Source organism: Python bivittatus, unplaced genomic scaffold (genome assembly GCF_059951505.1).
Source record: "Python bivittatus isolate LINGU-HERP-01145 unplaced genomic scaffold, Pbiv_v1 ctg000480_np1212, whole genome shotgun sequence".
Lineage (NCBI taxonomy): Eukaryota > Metazoa > Chordata > Lepidosauria > Squamata > Pythonidae > Python > Python bivittatus.
Genome location: NW_028277075.1, coordinates 23064869 through 23081784, shown reverse-complemented (window position 1 = coordinate 23081784; position 16916 = coordinate 23064869). Strand labels below are relative to the sequence as shown.

At 37.9% G+C, this 16916-nt stretch overlaps 1 protein-coding gene across 5 annotated transcripts in view; it reads right to left on the bottom strand.

Annotated features, from left to right (window-relative positions):
* The window catches only part of EIF2AK4 (eukaryotic translation initiation factor 2 alpha kinase 4), a 46887-nt gene extending 29971 nt beyond the window's left edge, over positions 1-16916 (bottom strand). The window contains exons 1-9 of one of the 5 annotated variants that reach the window (XM_088145441.1): positions 16619-16916; positions 14268-14383; positions 12999-13101; positions 10080-10253; positions 7092-7172; positions 5927-6075; positions 4716-4831; positions 3984-4141; positions 851-1386 (exon numbers count right to left, since the gene is read on the bottom strand). In XM_088145441.1, coding sequence (XP_088001567.1) covers positions 851-1386; positions 3984-4141; positions 4716-4831; positions 5927-6075; positions 7092-7172; positions 10080-10253; positions 12999-13101; positions 14268-14383; positions 16619-16780 — 1595 coding nt within the window. In that variant the 5' untranslated portion in view covers positions 16781-16916. The remainder of the gene's footprint in view (positions 1-850; positions 1387-3983; positions 4142-4715; positions 4832-5926; positions 6076-7091; positions 7173-10079; positions 10254-12998; positions 13102-14267; positions 14384-16618) is intronic. The other 4 variants (XM_088145439.1, XM_088145438.1, XM_088145437.1 and 1 more) reach the window with 4 other exon arrangements.

Here is a 16916-nt window from a genome sequence, read left to right as displayed (position 1 = left end):
GATTTAAAAGTTGTGTTGTATCCCCCAAAGTAAAGTACAAAATATATCTGCAATATTTTCTACCTACAAAAATTTAGGCGGGTAGTATTCTGGTCTAATAAAGGATCAAAAACTTGTTTAAAATCCCCAGCCATAATTATCTGATCCCAGAGTCAGAGTAAAAATAGGTATGTAAAACATCTGTGAAATCTCTCTGGAAATCCATAGTACAGCCATAGAAGTCCAGGATTTACATTGCTCAATTTGGTAAGAGTCTGCTTCCTCTGGGATGGCTATCTAAGGCCTTTTATGCGCCAAAAAATTAATAGAGATATCATGTTGGGCTACAACCTGAAATACAGATACTGTATACATATGCACAGCCTATATTTCCAAATGTAAAGAGAAAAAAAATAGGAGAAAAATTGGCCAACATAAACTCTTAAAAAGTAAGACACATAAACAAAGGAAAATTAGATAGATAGGTAGATAGACAGTAAAAAAAGAATTAAAAACAGAAAAAATCCAGAGGAAAAAATGTAGGTGTAGACCAAAAACTAAAACAACCCCCCCCACCCCAAGTTAGTTAACATGGTGTTATAAAATCAATATAAGGTGTATATATACTTTTAATTATGTACTAATGTTTGATTTTAGAGTACACTTGCCTTTTTATTACCTTCAGCTAATAAGAAAAAACCTTCAAATTCCTGGATGCATAAATTCCACTTGCACACCTAAATAACTCTTGGTTCGTAATCCTTGAATCATGTTGAAAGCATTAAGAACAATATTGTTAAAATCCCTGTCTTAATCCTAAATTATAATTATGTATATTCAGAGAGTTAAATATAATGAGCTATTTACATACTTTTTCAAGAAGTCTTGAAAATCATCAGGCAAATCACTTGGAATTGTGACTGGATATTCCTTGGTTAGCTGTCCTTGGCTGAGAGCAAGTAACATCAAACCCAATCTCCATATGTCTCCTTTTTTCCCTGGTTTGTTTGGTAAGGCATCCTCACTAAATCGGACCTTGGTTTGCTCAAAAACATCCTCCTTACAGATTTCTGCCAACCGTTTGGAAATACTATAGTCAGTCACCTTGATATTTCCTTTGGTATCTACCAGAATGCTGGATACACTCAAAACCTTGTGTACCACTGAATTGCTGTGTAAGTAGTCAAGAGCTGACAAAAGCTGGGTTGTGTAATGGCGCATCTGATCAATGGGAAGCAGGATCTCTCTGTCCAAGTACACAGAAAGGTTAGATCCATTGATGTGTTCCACCAATATGTGTACTACAATTGAGTCACTGTGCTCTTTAAAGGTCATAGATAGGTAACGAACTATGTTAGGATGGTTTAATTTCATCAGAGAACTGAATTCTGCTTCTGCTCCCTGTATCTGTTGAAAGGAAACAAACATTTCAATTAGTACTGAACCAATTATGGAAATAATATCATCACTGAAGATGTCTTCCATTCAAGGTACTGTACAGGTCAGCTGAACCCCATTGAGTCAAAGAGGAAGCAGGATAAAAGACACGTATATGCTTTTAATCATCTGTCCAACCTATTTTTTCTGTTTTCTTGCATAGAACATTTCATTAAAATCTGAATCATGGAAGGAAAAGATTATGGAGATGACCCTTAGGACTGTGCAAGCTTCAAAAATTATTCAGAAGAAGCAACCACAACACCTTTTAAAGAGTTGAATTAATGAGCTGACTCCTTAAAACAGCTACACAGTTTTCATGCTCACCTGGAAGCCAGAAAAAAGACAGACTACTCTAATGAATAGCAGAGAGATAGCATGCACACACATTTGTATGAAGTGCAAAACACTACTTCGAATCATTTTCAAAGTATGGAAAATCCTAATGACTAAAATAACACGGCATATGCATGCTACGCTGAAATGCTTACAAATTAGTCCTGAAAATCTATGTTAACCCTGCTCAATTCAATGCCTTTCCCTTGTGCTGTGAATTCTCACAGAATCACGACATCTACAGGACTTCAGGTTGGAGGAAGACTGACTTACAGTGGGGCAAAAAAGTATTTAGTCAGCCACCAATTGTGCAAGTTCTCCCACTTAAAAAGATGAGAGAGGCCTGTAATTTTCATCATAGGTATACCTCAACTATGAGAGACAAAATGAGAAAAAAAATCCAGAAAATCACATTGTCTGATTTTTAAAGAATTTATTTGCAAATCATGGTGGAAAATAAGTATTTGGTCACCTACAAACAAGCAAGATGTCTGGCTCTCCCAGACCTGTAACTACTTTTTAAGAGGCTCCTCTGTCCTCCACTCGTTACCTGTAGTAATGGCACCTGTTTGACCTTGTTATCAGTATAAAAGACACCTGTCCACAACCTCAAACAGTCACACTCCAAACTCCACTATGGCCAAGAGCAAAGAGCTGTTGAAGGACACTAGAAACAAAATTGTAGACCTGCACCAGGCTGGGAAGACTGAATCTGCAATAGGCAAGCAGCTTGGTGTGAAGAAATCAACTGTGGGAGCAATAATTAGAAAATGGAAGACATACAAGACCACTGATAATCTCCCTCGATCTGGGGCTCCACGCAAGATCTCACCCTGTGGGGTCAAAATGATCACAAGAATGGTGAGCAAAAATCCCAGAACCACACGGGGGACCTAGTGAATGACCTGCAGAGAGCTGGGACCAAAGTAACAAAGGCTACCATCAGTAACACACTACGCCGCCAGGGACTCAAATCCTGCAGTGCCAGACGTGTCCCCCTGCTTAAGCCAGTACATGTCCGGGCCCGTCTGAAGTTTGCTAGAGAGCATTTGGATGATCCAGAAGAGGATTGGGAGAATGTCATATGGTCAGATGAAACCAAAGTAGTGTTTTGGTCTAAACTCAACTCGTCGTGTTTGGAGGAGAGAGAATGCTGAGTTGCATCCAAAGAACACCATACCTACTGTGAAGCATGGGGGTGGAAACATCATGCTTTGGGGCTGTTTTTCTGCAAAGGGACCAGGACGAGTGATCCGTGTAAAGGAAAGGATGGATGGGGCCATGTATCGTGAGATTTTGAGTGAACCCCTCCTTCCATCAGCAAGGGCATTGAAGATGAAACGTGGCTGGGTCTTTCAGCATGACAATGATCCCAAACACACCGCCCAGGCAACGAAGTAGTGGCTTCGTAAGAAGCATTTCAAAGTCCTGGAGTGGCCTAGCCAGTCTCCAGATCTCAACCCCATGGAAAACCTTTGGAGGGAGTTGAAAGTCCGTGTTGCCCAGCGACAGCCCCAAAACATCACTGCTCTAGAGGAGATCTGCATGGAGGAATGGGCCAAAATACCAGCAATAGTGTGTGAAGACTTACAGAAAACGTTTGACCTCTGTCATTGCCAACAAAGGATATATAACAAAGTATTGGGATGAACTTTTGATATTGACCAAATACTTATTTTCCACCATGATTTGCAAATAAATTCTTTAAAAATCAGACAATGTGATTTTCTGGATTTTTTTCCCCATTTTGTCTCTCATAGTTGAGGTATACCTATGATGAAAATTACAGGCCTCTCTCATCTTTTTAAGTGGGAGAACTTGCACAATTGGTGGCTGACTAAATACTTTTTTGCCCCACTGTATCTCGCTTCATACATTTGATAAGTCCTTAACAGAGTGTCTCTGCAAAAGTTCTTTCTTTTTCTTTCTTTCTCTCTTTCTTTCTCTTTCTTTCTTTCTTTCTCTCTTTCTTTCTTTCTTTCTTTCTCTTTTTCTCTTTTTCTCTCTTTCTTTCTCTCTCTCTTTCTTTCTTTCTTTCTCTTTCTTTTTCTCTATCTCTCTCTCTTTCCCTCCCTTCCTTCTCTCTTTTCACAACTAATATCAATTTACTTCTGTTTTTATACAGCATATCTCAGGTGCCTGATGTTCGATTATTTTCAAGTAGCAATTGCACAATGCAAAAATCAAAAGGGCAGCAAGGCTAAATAAAACACATACAAAACAGCGATTACCTGTTTTTTGCATTTTTCAATCTTTTCCTTTTCTTGACTCGTGAGAAATTTTCCCATTTTCTTTTGCCACTGAAGTACCCATTCATGCACTTGGACAAAGTTGCCAGAACAAATATCTAAAGCATTGTAGATTGATTTACCAAGTTCTTCATCCTTGTCTTTAGGTAGAAATACAGATAAAGATTTTTATATGCACAATCCACCAAGCAGGCAGGCCACACATCCATGATAGAGAGACAATTATTCTCACAACTATTTCTACCATAAAAGGCATCATACTACTATTCAACTTCAGAAGCGGCTTGTCACTTCAGCAGAAGGAGCTGCACAGCAGATTGACCAGCACAGCATTAGCCACACCCCGGGGTTTCTCTCCTGCATATGTCTGTTCACAGCTATTCCATACCCAGCAGAGATTCCATTTTGTGGAAAAATCAAATCTTTCTTGGCCTAATTTGATGTGACTAATGGTAGAAAGCACAATGTCAGAACTGGAAAGAATGCATATTTTATATATTTACTTTTTGTAACATTTAACAATGGTTAAAGATAAAAGATGAGCGGACTGGATCTTTTGAACTGTTAAATAAACACCAGATCACAAAATGGGGTTTCTCAACTTCCCTCTATCCTAAAGTACATGTAGGATGTTTTTATTTTGAATGAAATGGAGGAACAAACACAACAATATACAGTATTTTTGCATTTCTAATATATTTATGTTCAACTTACCTATACACTTTCCTTTGTGCACTTTAAGCTGACCATTTACACTACTATGGAAGTTCAAAATTTCACACGTCCCAGGAGAGTCTTCACTGTTGCAGCTAGAATACTGACGCTCTCTCCTATACAGCCAACATCAACATTATTTTATTTGGGGATACATATATATGTATGCATATGTGTATGTGTCACTCTGTGGGATGTGTGTGTGTGTGTGTGTTTAAATATATCACAGCCATTCAATTCACTGAGAAGGCAGCCAAAATATTAGTTTAAGTGTGTAGTACTAACAGCAAATTGATGTATTTCCATAGAACATGGTTCATTTCTAATTTCAATTAAACTCTTATAAATCAGAAGAGATCTGTTCATTTGCAACAGCTGAAAGCAAGCCATATCTTGATCTTTAGAAAATGTATATTATTTTCAAAGAAAAAGATAAGCAAGAAAGAATCTTCATGAATATTCATCACTTACATTCATCAATTAACTTTACATATATGTTCCTATCATACTATACAATTAATTTATTTATATAGTCTACCCTCAGCATTATGGACCTCCTGGGAAGAAGGGGTGTCAATGAAAGCTGAATGTCTATGAACTCTGAATTTACATAATGAATGAAACATTAGCATTTTTAGTCTAATAGTCTAATTTATATAACTTTTACATAAATTAGAAGAGTTATATAATCTGCATAAAATGTATGAGCATTGCTCAGACTGATTTGCCAAACAATGGACAAGTCTATTGTTGGATGATACTGTCTGAATCAAGATTTTTTTTTTTTGTTGCATCCAAAGTCTACTATACTGGATCTGTAAAATTGAAGTTTTACTATATTTAAGCCAGTTTATCTAACTTTAAAAAAGAGAAAAAAGTGGAAAATTAAATATACATAACGGTATAAGCAAACGTCTAAGTCCCCTGACAATTGAATACTTATTCAAACAAAGAATGAGAAGAGAATGCTTCAGAACATTCTGTCTGATGGAAAACAAGTATTCGTCCAGCCTTACAAATGTTAATCTTTTTGTAATTGTAAGAGCATGCAATATTCTTTTTTTTGTTCTTTTGTTAATTTTCACATCATTTGTATGCCATTCAAAATGACATTGTCATCTACAAAAAACAAGAAGTTTCTGAAGTTTCATGAGTGAAAGCAATAAATTCTCTTAAAATATTTCAACCCATTCTGATAGAGTAATACATACTTTGAACGTCCTGTGGAATTTGCACGATATTTATTGTTCCCTACATGATCTGTAGTACCAGCTGCCAAACTGACAGTCATTTTATTCCCTGCGACATCTTGAACAGCTGAAGAATCTTGTCTTGTCAGAGTGACATTACCCAAACGTTCCTGGAGGAAAAAAAAAAGGAAAGTGAATCTCATTAATGCACTCAAATCTTTTAAGTAACTCAGTAGATGGGCTCCTGACTGAAGCTCCATGGGGGATGGGGGGGGTGTTGAAGGATGATCAATGCTCTCTTAACTGAATATTATTTTTCTTGCCACATTATTCAAGAAGTCAGTGTTGACAATGCAAGCTTGCAGCCTGAGGCAACAGGCAGAGATATTTATTCTATGCTGTTCTTTGCATGCAAACCTCTGTTGAGTGCAAGTCCAAAATTACTCAGCAACTTACAAAAGGTAAGCACAAGGGTAATCTATCTCAAACATATTTGTAGCCATTATGAAAGGGAAGCAATACAAAGTCTGCACTGGTAAAACCCACTGTACTATGTTTGGTACATATAAACCTATGGTAAGAATACCAAACCAGCCTTCTCCTGCTCTCCTCAATTCCTATGACTCCCCTTCTGCCTACTCCTGTTCTGCTCTTTGAAAGGGAGAGATGAGCTGCAAGCAAGTCTGTCACTCCCAAGTCCACAGACAACCTAGGCCAGTGTTTTTCACACACGGCAACTTTAAGACATGTGGACTTCAACTCCCAGAATTCCCCAGCCAGCCATGCTGGCTGGGGAATTCCGGGAGTTGAAGTCCATTCATCTTGAGGTTGCCAAGTTTGGAAACCACTGACCCAGGTTATCATTCCCTTATAGATCAGCACTTCTCACTTCTGAGAATTCCCTGCCATGGGAGAAATTCCAATGCTCCTATGCAATCTTAAACTTCTTTGGGGATGTTTTCAATTTGGGAGAATGAACTGCTTCACAAAAACCTTGGCAAGGCGTAAGCAAAGGAAAGGTATGCCTACAATCTTTCTAAAGAGTACTGACGTTGTTTATGGCCTACAGCCTCTAAAACTGGATCAAGAAGTTTTAAAGCCATTCATAAAGAATTCTAATGATAAAAAAAGTGGCTGATACACATAGTTCTTATAAGCCGGCAATACAGAAATATTTTTATAATACCTGTTTTGCTATTTCTTTCCTTTTTCTTTCTTCTCTCTTTTCTTCCTCCCTTCTCTGAATTTCATCAAGAATTTCACGTTGCTGGAATAAATTAATTGATATGCTGTAAAATAATCTCTTATTTTACTAAGTAACTTTTAAAGATTTCTTAATTTTTTTAGCATGTTTAACTACTACTAAACAATGGTAAAGTTTATCTAGTAATAATGGTACTGTTGATAGAGGTTGGGGGGAAATTACACTATGGGAAAAGAGTTATATAACTGGAAAAAATATCTGCAATATACATGTTAAAGGTCAATGCTACAGAAATTACACAGGGAATCAGATTTGGTCCTATCTTAAATTCCAAAATTCATCTTCCTTAAATCACTAAAGGAGACCACCATAGACATAATCCAGATGAACCAATGGACTGTGTTATAGATTCCAATGCAACTTCAGTCACAAATGGACTATAGTCTAGACAACAAGTCTACTTATATAGATATTTATAGAATGACAACCTGAAATGATAAATTTTTGTCCTATTGATTTTAACTGGAAAGCTGATTTAACAGATGGCAGAATGAATGTGGCCAACCACAGGAAAGATGACTTGTGGTGGCGGGGAAGATGAAGAATGCTTATACATCTGGATTGCTACTGTATCCCAGAATAGCCGTTTATCACATTTTTTCATCTTTTGCAAGAGAGAGCCTCAAACCACAGGAACAATCCTGTGACAATTTCACAAGATACTTGGGAGTGCAAAATGTCTTGCACCGGAGGCTGACACACCAGCTATTATAAGTTTAGTGGACACATCCCAGATACTATTGAATGTGGTTGGGATCATGTTAATGTACTGGAGCCCAATGACAGGGGCAAGGCATTGATCTATCACTTGCAAGTCTCAGCCTTTGTCCATTTCAACTGATAAGCATCAAGTGGAAAGGTTTGACTGGGTGGGTTCAGGATATGTTTTAAGATTTCCCTGGGGTATATTACAGTCAAATGCCTTGAAAGAGACGGTGGTGCACACCCTTCTCCAATGGTCTTGATCACTCTAATTGATTAGTTATATTTGGAAAATGATAGGGAATTATCAATAGGTTAATTACCCTTGATTCATTATTGTTGTTTTTACCGATCATGGTATCCTCCTGGAATTGGGATTGCTTTGGCAGTACAGGTAGTCCCCAATTAGTGACTGCAATTGGGACCAGCAACTTGGTTGTTAAGCGAAGTGGTTGCTAAGTGAAAATCATGTGACTGTGCTTACAATTTTAGTTCAGCTTTTGTTTGTTTTACCATGTCAGAAGGATATGACCCCAAACAGCCAAGTGAGCCCAAACAGTGGGGAAGATTTTCAGAATTCAACTCATGAGGAAGCTGGGTAAAAGGGCAAACTTTATAGCCCTTTTCCCCCATTCCCCTACCCTCTGGAATACTCATCCCGGCACTGGGATAATTAGCAAGAAGAGAACCGATGTTTGTATTTACATTCATTGGAGAGAAAGGGATTACAAGAGAGTAAGCAGGCACACAATGGGGGATACACATCAAAAGGAATGTGCTAGCACCAGCTGATCACCACTGCAAGCCCAGAGCTGCTTAGGAGGCAAAAAAGCCTTCAGTGTAAAACTAAGGTCTTGTCAGTGTCAGGCAGCAGAGCAGCTGGCTGAGGGTTCTAATCAACTAATTAAGGTCACAGAGCTGAGCTTGTTAACTTGCAGTTAGCACTTTTCAGGGACATGCTGGGCTTCAGAGAAAAGCAGCTCTGGAAGAGATCTCTTGTTTAGGCAATCTCTCTGCTCTGCAACGGGGGGGGGGGGGGGAAGGTCAGGCACAGGACAATGCATACTGACTGTAATGGTGAATAGGCGACTGAGAGAGAGATGCTGCAACGGTTGTAAATGAGGCATTGGTCACAAAGGTACTTTTTCATCCCGTAACTGTGAATGGTCACTGTCCAAGGCAGTTGCTAAATGAGGACCACCTGTACATGACGACATAATATTAGTTCTTAAAGATATGCACTATTTGCCTTCTATCTGTTAGATTCATATCCCATTTTTCTTTTAGGAGACTGGGCTGCATATATAGCTGTCCCACCTCCCATTATCCCCATAACAAAAACTTCCTGGGGATGAGGTAGGCTGGGCTGAGAGAAGTTACTAAGGCCTAAAATCACCCAGTAAGTTTCTATGGCTAATGATGGACTTGAATCTGAGTCTCCCTAGTCCGAGTGCTGTACCATAACTGCTACGCTATGATTGCTCTCCAAAGTACCCCGATTCTCCAGTCTACAAGATAAATTTAATGCATTTTTATGATTTACTGTCTAGTTATAAAAGTGAACACATTTCCCTGTATTATTCTGCCCATGATTTTAATCTGCTAGGGTGGCCCATTAACTAAAGTCTGACTTCCAAAATGTTTAATAGGAGCTACTCAACGGTGATGTCTCAGCTGAGGAAGATCCTTTCCCTGGAGACCAGATGGGTAACAATTCAGCTAGTTTGGGCCATCAGATGAAAATTGGTTCTTCAATTAATTGTTGGACTATATATCAGAACAGGATGATTCTGTGTGTGTGTGTGTGTGTGTGTGCGTGTTTTAAAATGCGAGGCAGGATAGAACACAGATCAGTTGTTAGATATTTTGTCATACTGGAACAACCTTGGGAATGTTTTGCAGTGAAGAACCAGGTTGCTTTTTAATTGAACATTTTAAATGGTTGTACTCTGACTTTTTTTATTGAATTACTTTATGGGAGTTTGTTTTATTGTTGATGGCTTTTATTAAATTGTTTTTATGGAATGAATATATATGTGTGTGTGTGTGTAGTCCTTCTTCCTTTGGAAGAGTGATATAAAAGTATATTATTAATAAATACTCATATAAATAAATAATGCAGATTGTAGGCATGAGCTTTTTTCTATTCAGATGAACAGAAATGAAATAAATAAGATGGTAAGGATAGAAATATTAAAATATTCTCACCATCTGTTCTTCTTTTTTCTTCAGGTCTTGAATTCGCCGCTGTTCTTCCTTGGCTAGTCTCTCCTGTTCCTTTTGTTGATTCTTTAGCATTTCTTCATGGAAAGATTTTGAAGGGGGTTTATTGTAGTCACTGAGAAATGACTGTATATATTCTGCCAGCTCAAATATCATCACCTACGGAGAAAAGACAAAAATAAAATCTAGGCTGTTCAAGTACTTGCACTGGCTGCACTTGTGTGTACAGTACCACAGCCTTCAATGAAACACAACTGATCTGAATTTTTCCTTTTAAGCTAAATAACTAAACCAGCATCTTTCCCAACTAAACTTGGTTTCAGAAGACCCTGGCCCATCTCAGCACTGAAAATCCTTAATATTTCTATTGAATGCATACCTTGGTGGTAAGGCATAATACATTGATTCTAAATGTATTAGAGTTCTAAATCCTGGTAATGAAAGCAGGATCAAAATAACTCAACAGCGTTTCAGAATGAAACTATACGTACATAATAAAAAGTCATTAGCAATCTGCACTTGACAGTATTCATATAAACCTGTAGGAAATGCATTAACATTATACTATCAATGCAGACAATTAAAGATGATACAGTAAACACTAATCATAACAGTCAAAAAAAGAACTTTGTATTGATCTATCACATTAATTTAACTATATAGTTCACCTTACAAATGAAATTTGAATGCACATTCATATCCTTGTAAATATATCACTTCTGCTTTGAATAGATAATCAAGATGTACCAAGTTTAAGATTAATGCTTGTGTTTCTTTTGGCAGAAGATGTAACAGTCATAATTGCTGTAGATATCTAGGCTTCATTCTTCTCAAATCTAAATTACATTTGTAACTTCAGAAAGTGATAAATGTACCTTTGTTACATTTAATTGGCTGCAAAAAAAAAAAAAAGGAACCAATCACTCAGTTTATTAATGCCTTCTGCTCTAGAGGCAGCTTGGTATAGTGGTTAAGGCACTAGGCTTAGACACGAAGCCAGCTGGGTGACCTTGGGCCAGTCACTCTCTCTTAGCCCTAGGAAGGAGGCAATGGCAAACCACTTCCAAAATCTTGCCAAGAAAACTGCAGGGACTTGTCCAGGCAATCACCAGGAGTCTACATTGATTCAAAGGGACACAAACCCACACATTTCTGCTCTACTTCATTAGGCACACTGTTGCTGGAAAGTAATATACAATATGTAATTTATCAAACAATAAAACAGGATTTTCTAGTTTGGGAAAATAAGAGCTATCCAGATAGCGCTTAACTGGACAAGTTTCCTCCATGTGCTGTAGAACATTCTAGAACTCATTTGCACCTATGTATTCTCACTTATTGAAGGATGATAACAAATTATCTTATGGTGAGTTGCAATGCATAAAAACAAGTTAAAGCAATAAACTAGTAAAAGAAGTACTACATTGCTTTAGAACAGGCACTAACAAACAAGTAACACTGAAAAACAAGCATTTAAGAGAGAAATGACATGATTTGGCTGCAACTAAGTCTCAACTGAGAGAGTAAAAGTCATATTCTCACCTGGTACTAAAGGGCAGGTAACAATAGCCCATAGGGTTAGAGGCAGTCCATTCAAAATCCTTAAATTCCAGAGAATTCTTTATCCTTAAAGAGAAGGCTTGCCACCACCAAGGTTATGTCTCCTTCAAGACAAGCCTAGGTTCTGGTGACTTCACAGACATGTCCGTATAGTTTTTGGGGGAACACTATGTATGTGATGTGTCACTGCTTCTTCTGGAAAGTTTTTTCAACTTCCCATCTAACCTACAGTTTTGTAGCTGGGGGGGGGGGTCTCCCATCCAATCTACCCCCACTGAGCTTACCAAGGGTAACTAGACGCTGCTACCTGTCTCAACATCAATGGTGTACTGCCAACTCTAATAATGAGACCCTGTTAATATTCTGAAATGATTTTATACAATACAGTCATATAGCTATCCCTCCTAAATACTGTAATGAGAACTCACAAAGCAATCAAAGAGATTTTAAAAATCCTCTAATCATGCGTGATAAAAAGTAACACGAGGATATAAAAAAAACAAGTAATGTGTGAAATAATAACTATAAAACAGCCTCCTTCCAAAGGTTGGCAACTACCCTAACTTCATTCCCAAGGCTGTTAAAACAGAAGTTTTATGTAGGGGTTTTCAGCTGTAGTGCTGCTGTTACTACAGTGCGTTTGGTACCTGTGCCTGTGTATTTTTATCTTTATTTAATTTTATGGATTTTCATTTCATTACTGTTTTGTTTTTATTATTATGGTATTGCAATGTTATTGTCCTTTGTAGTTTTCTTTGACTGAAGACCACTGAGAGTTGCTTTTTTTATTACAGCAGTACAGAAGTGCAATAAATAAATCAGTAAATAAATAAAAATAAAAACACAGTGTAATGGCTTATAGCAGCTTGTAAGCATCTAGATAACTCCTTTGGGGAACAGAGTACCACAGCACAGCACTAAGAAAGGGCATTCTAGAAAGATGACAAACATCTGGTCATGATTTATAGAAAGAAATGGCATGGTCTGAAGATCACAGTATTACAGAAGCAGCTATTAGAAGCAAAACCGATCTTCAGATTGCTTAGGGAGTAAAGGTAAAGGTGTTAGTACATGTGGTGTGAAGGACTGCTAGTTCATAATCTGCAACATATACGCTGAATGCTTCTGGTACAGACTTTTCAGCTAACAGAAATTACAGAAAAAGAAAAAAATTCTATTCTTGCTCAGCAGGTTAAAAAAAAAAGATATGAATAGTAACATAACAAATATGCTCATATTCACAATAAAGACACACACACATTCAGTATGCTATATTCCATTTGCAACCTCAAATGTTATATCAACAATGTTGCTCAACATCTAGAATTAAATTAACACACTTACCTCTCCGCAACGCTCTTTTGCTAATACCTCTAGTTTGGATTTTAACACGTTTATATTTTCATTTGATAAGCCTTTTACATTTTTAAGTTCAATTTCTGGAACACTAGAGGGAAGAAAAACAAATCACTAGAAGGCGAGTTTTACAAAGGGTTACCCAAGTTAGACCACAGCACTATTACTCCCAATAAATGATGAAAACATATACTGACTAATTAATTTAAAAGACCAGTAGGCCACCTGTTACTGCATGGTGCTTACATAAACACAGTAAAACATAATCATAGTAAAAGATTATAAAAGTGCATTTACACATTTCAAAAGCACATACCACACTCATTAATTTAAACAGCTAACGAGCAATAGAAAACATTAAAAAGTTAATCTTAAATCAAAGGAGTCTAGATTAAATAGTTTCTAAAGTATCATTGTAAAGTCAGCCATTTCTTGGGACCAAATTCTAAAAACATCAAGCAACACTCAGATAGCTTTGTTGCTGATGTCCACAGTAAATATTTGTAAAGTTTCCTCACAGTGTTTTTAAGCCTGAAGTCCCAGGCAGAATCATATGAATGCAGATATTCTTACAGGCAAATTGGCGCCCAAATGTTTAGGGCTTTGAAAGCCACTAGAGCATTTTTAATTAAACCTGGAAATGTATCAACCAGCAGTAAAAGTGATATATATCAGTGTTAGAAGCTTCAAGCATCTGTGTAACTACATTCTGCACCAGTTGAAATACAGTCATATAAATGGGATTATACCATTCTAGATATCACAAGTCCATGAATATTTGATGCTAAAATCACCTTCTCTAATTTGGATTGTAGATGACATACCACCTTAACTTGGTAAAAGGAACTCTGAGCCATTGAAACACCTTGCATGTGTATCAACAAAAGGAATCTTCGGGTAGCAAATATGGTCATTCAAAGGAATGCAATCATGTACAAAACAGATTGCGATCCTCTAACAATGTCAAGGAGAAGCCATCTGGTTTGTCTAGATATTTGTGACTTCAACCCCCATCAGGCCCTGTCTGCACGAACAATGAGTAATGGCAAGGAACAGTAAGAACTATATTCCAAATTATTTGGAGAACACAGAATATTTGCCCTGATCCAGCCTGCTTCGCATCCCAATACATGGTTCCTCAATTAAGCATCCTTTCATTCATCCATATCCATTCCTATGCTATGTCCAGATTTTTCAGAAAAAATTGTTGTTTTTTAAATTTAGAAAAATTATAAAATAGATTTGCTATTTACTCACATATCAGGATAGGTTTGGGGACACTTGACCCATAAGTCGACTTTGGCATAGACTTCACAGTCACCAGTTAAGCCCTGAGGTCGCAAGACTAGATTGATTTCAGGAGGCTGTCGTATCTGGAACATTAAAAAAAAAAAAATCAGAAAGTTAATAAGAAACTGGGCTCAACCAAGTTTTCCTATCTAACCACAAGAATGGATTCAAAGTTTTTATTTTCCTGGTAAGCAGGATTTGTATTCAAGGGAAATTACAAACAAAACATATGAAAGAGCTTTAAGTAAAGAAAGACTGTGTCAAGTGTTATATATAAATGTCTTGGGGAAAAGCATATTCTTTGGGGAAGTAATAACCCTGCTAATTATGCTTAATTTACCAGCCAGTGAAGTAAGTTTTTTTTTTCTTTTAACGTTCACAAAAGGCTTCACAGTTTAGCAGCAGCACTCGGGAAAAGTAAAAAAACCCAATTCCCTTTGATACTTATTATCTTACTTGCTCATTTTGATAAAAAGTTAGGGATATTAAGAAATAATTTGATACTCATGTGTCTCAAACTAAATTCAAGAAGGAAAAGGAAGGAGACATAAGATAAAGCTCACCTTGTTGGTGATAATCCTAGTTTCCCATTAAGTTTCTCTAGGCTTAGCCATGTGCTATGTAAAATCTAAAGATAATCTCAAGTGATTAATACCAGAGAAGAAAGCAGGAGGGTTTTTGTTTTTTGTTGTCTTGGTGAAGATCATTGGCTGGATATTGTCATACCATTGTTGACAGCTGACTTGTTAAAAAAAACCCCTGCCAAATATTTTAAAACACTGTTAAGGGAGTATGTATTAGGATTGGTATAAAAATTACAAGTTCCTATGCTGTTTCTTTTTTTTTTTAATTTCAGGGAATATAACTAGGGTTGTATAGTTTTTATACCTGTGGTTGCCCAAACACAAAATACATTCTTATGCCTTCAGCTTAAATGACTGACACATGGAGATGACATATTTATTACATTAACACCCACTCTTTTTCCTGGGAGCTTCACACAGATTACATGGGGATGGGTGCAACCTACTTTTATTCCCCTAACAACTCCAGAAGGTATGCTAGGCTAAAGACTACTGCTCCAAAGTTACCCACAGAATTTCATAGTTAGTGGGGTTTTGAATTTAAGCACAAAACTAAGAGATTTTTTTTCCCCTGAGAAATTCAGGGAGAAATTCTCCCCATTTCAGCCAAGAATGGGAAAGGGGTAAAGTAAGTGCCGAGAGGGCTGGGTGTACATGTTCATCCCTGCAATTGTCAGTGCATGCAATAACAGGACTTATAACGATGAATATGTGCCAAATATGTTTTTAGGAATCCACAGAAATACATAACTAAGAATTTCTATAGCACAGGTTCTTCAGTTTTTCTCTGGTTGTGAGTGAATTCTTACTGAATTCCCTGTGGTCCCATTTTCTTTTTTACAAAAATTACACATTGCATTTTCATTAGATTACCTGAGTGAGGTTTCAAACAATAGTAAGAATATTACTACCGCCAGACCAAGCCATTAAAACTATAAAATTATCTTAAAGACTTAATGTGAGGGACAGAAAACCATACCTTTGTTTTTGGTGTTAACTAAGTTTTAGTAATTGTTGCCCTACAAATAATTAAGAATTGCATCCATTAAAATTAGCTAGCATGTGTATCTCTCTGTTTGCATATGTACACATGTGCACATTGCTTGAAATTAAGTCATGCCACTGAAGCATACTGCACCATGCTGCTAATTTTTAGCTGCTGTAATTTACTTCCTTCCAACCGACAGACAAAACAAATGCATGGGCTAGATAGGTTGTAGCAAACAATGATTGCTACTTGGTCAAAATAGGTCCCTGTTACAAATACACAAGAGTGAGGCACAGCTGCCATAGGACTCAAAGTCCATGTTACTCCATGGGATGGCTGTTTGGGTGGATTATGGCAGGGTTCTTCAACCTTGGTGACTTGGTCCACACATCTTCAAGTCGCCAAGGTTGAGGGACCCTGGATTATGGAACAGTTAAAGGCAGAGATTTTTTAAACCATTCTGGGTGTGAACGCAAAAGGTGTAGGTCGTTATCATACCTTCAGATATTAAATGACTTCAAGCAGACCACCTTAGGAAAGGACTGGGTGAAAACCAGGACTGGGGCGAGTCGGGCAAGCAAGACCAAAAGTTCAGTCTCAAAAAAGGAACTTCTAGCCACCTTCAAATCCGTTTAATATCTAAATCAATAAATCTGAATCTACGTGAGCTTCCGCGACGACTCCCAGCTTGCAAACGCCGGGCATCATCTGCACAACAGGAAACCCGGTCAAATGCTTCGTATTACCTTCCACGGCTGGCCAAGACGCAGGTCTTGGAAGTCCCGTCCGTAGATGGACTCCAACACCTGCAGCTCGTTCTCTTGGCGAAGCTGGTAGCTCTCCGGTTGCTCCGCGGTCCCTTCGGCCGCTTCGGGTCGCGGCTGCAGGACCCAGCTCAGGTGGGCCATCTCAGCGCCAGCAATTAAAGCCCGGCGATCAGGAGGCGAGCGCTGCTGCGCGGGGCCCTTGCCGAGTCGCCATGGGTGAACTGGGGTGGGCGGGACCGCGCGGCTCTTCCGCCTCGCTTGCAGGCCCCGCCGAAGG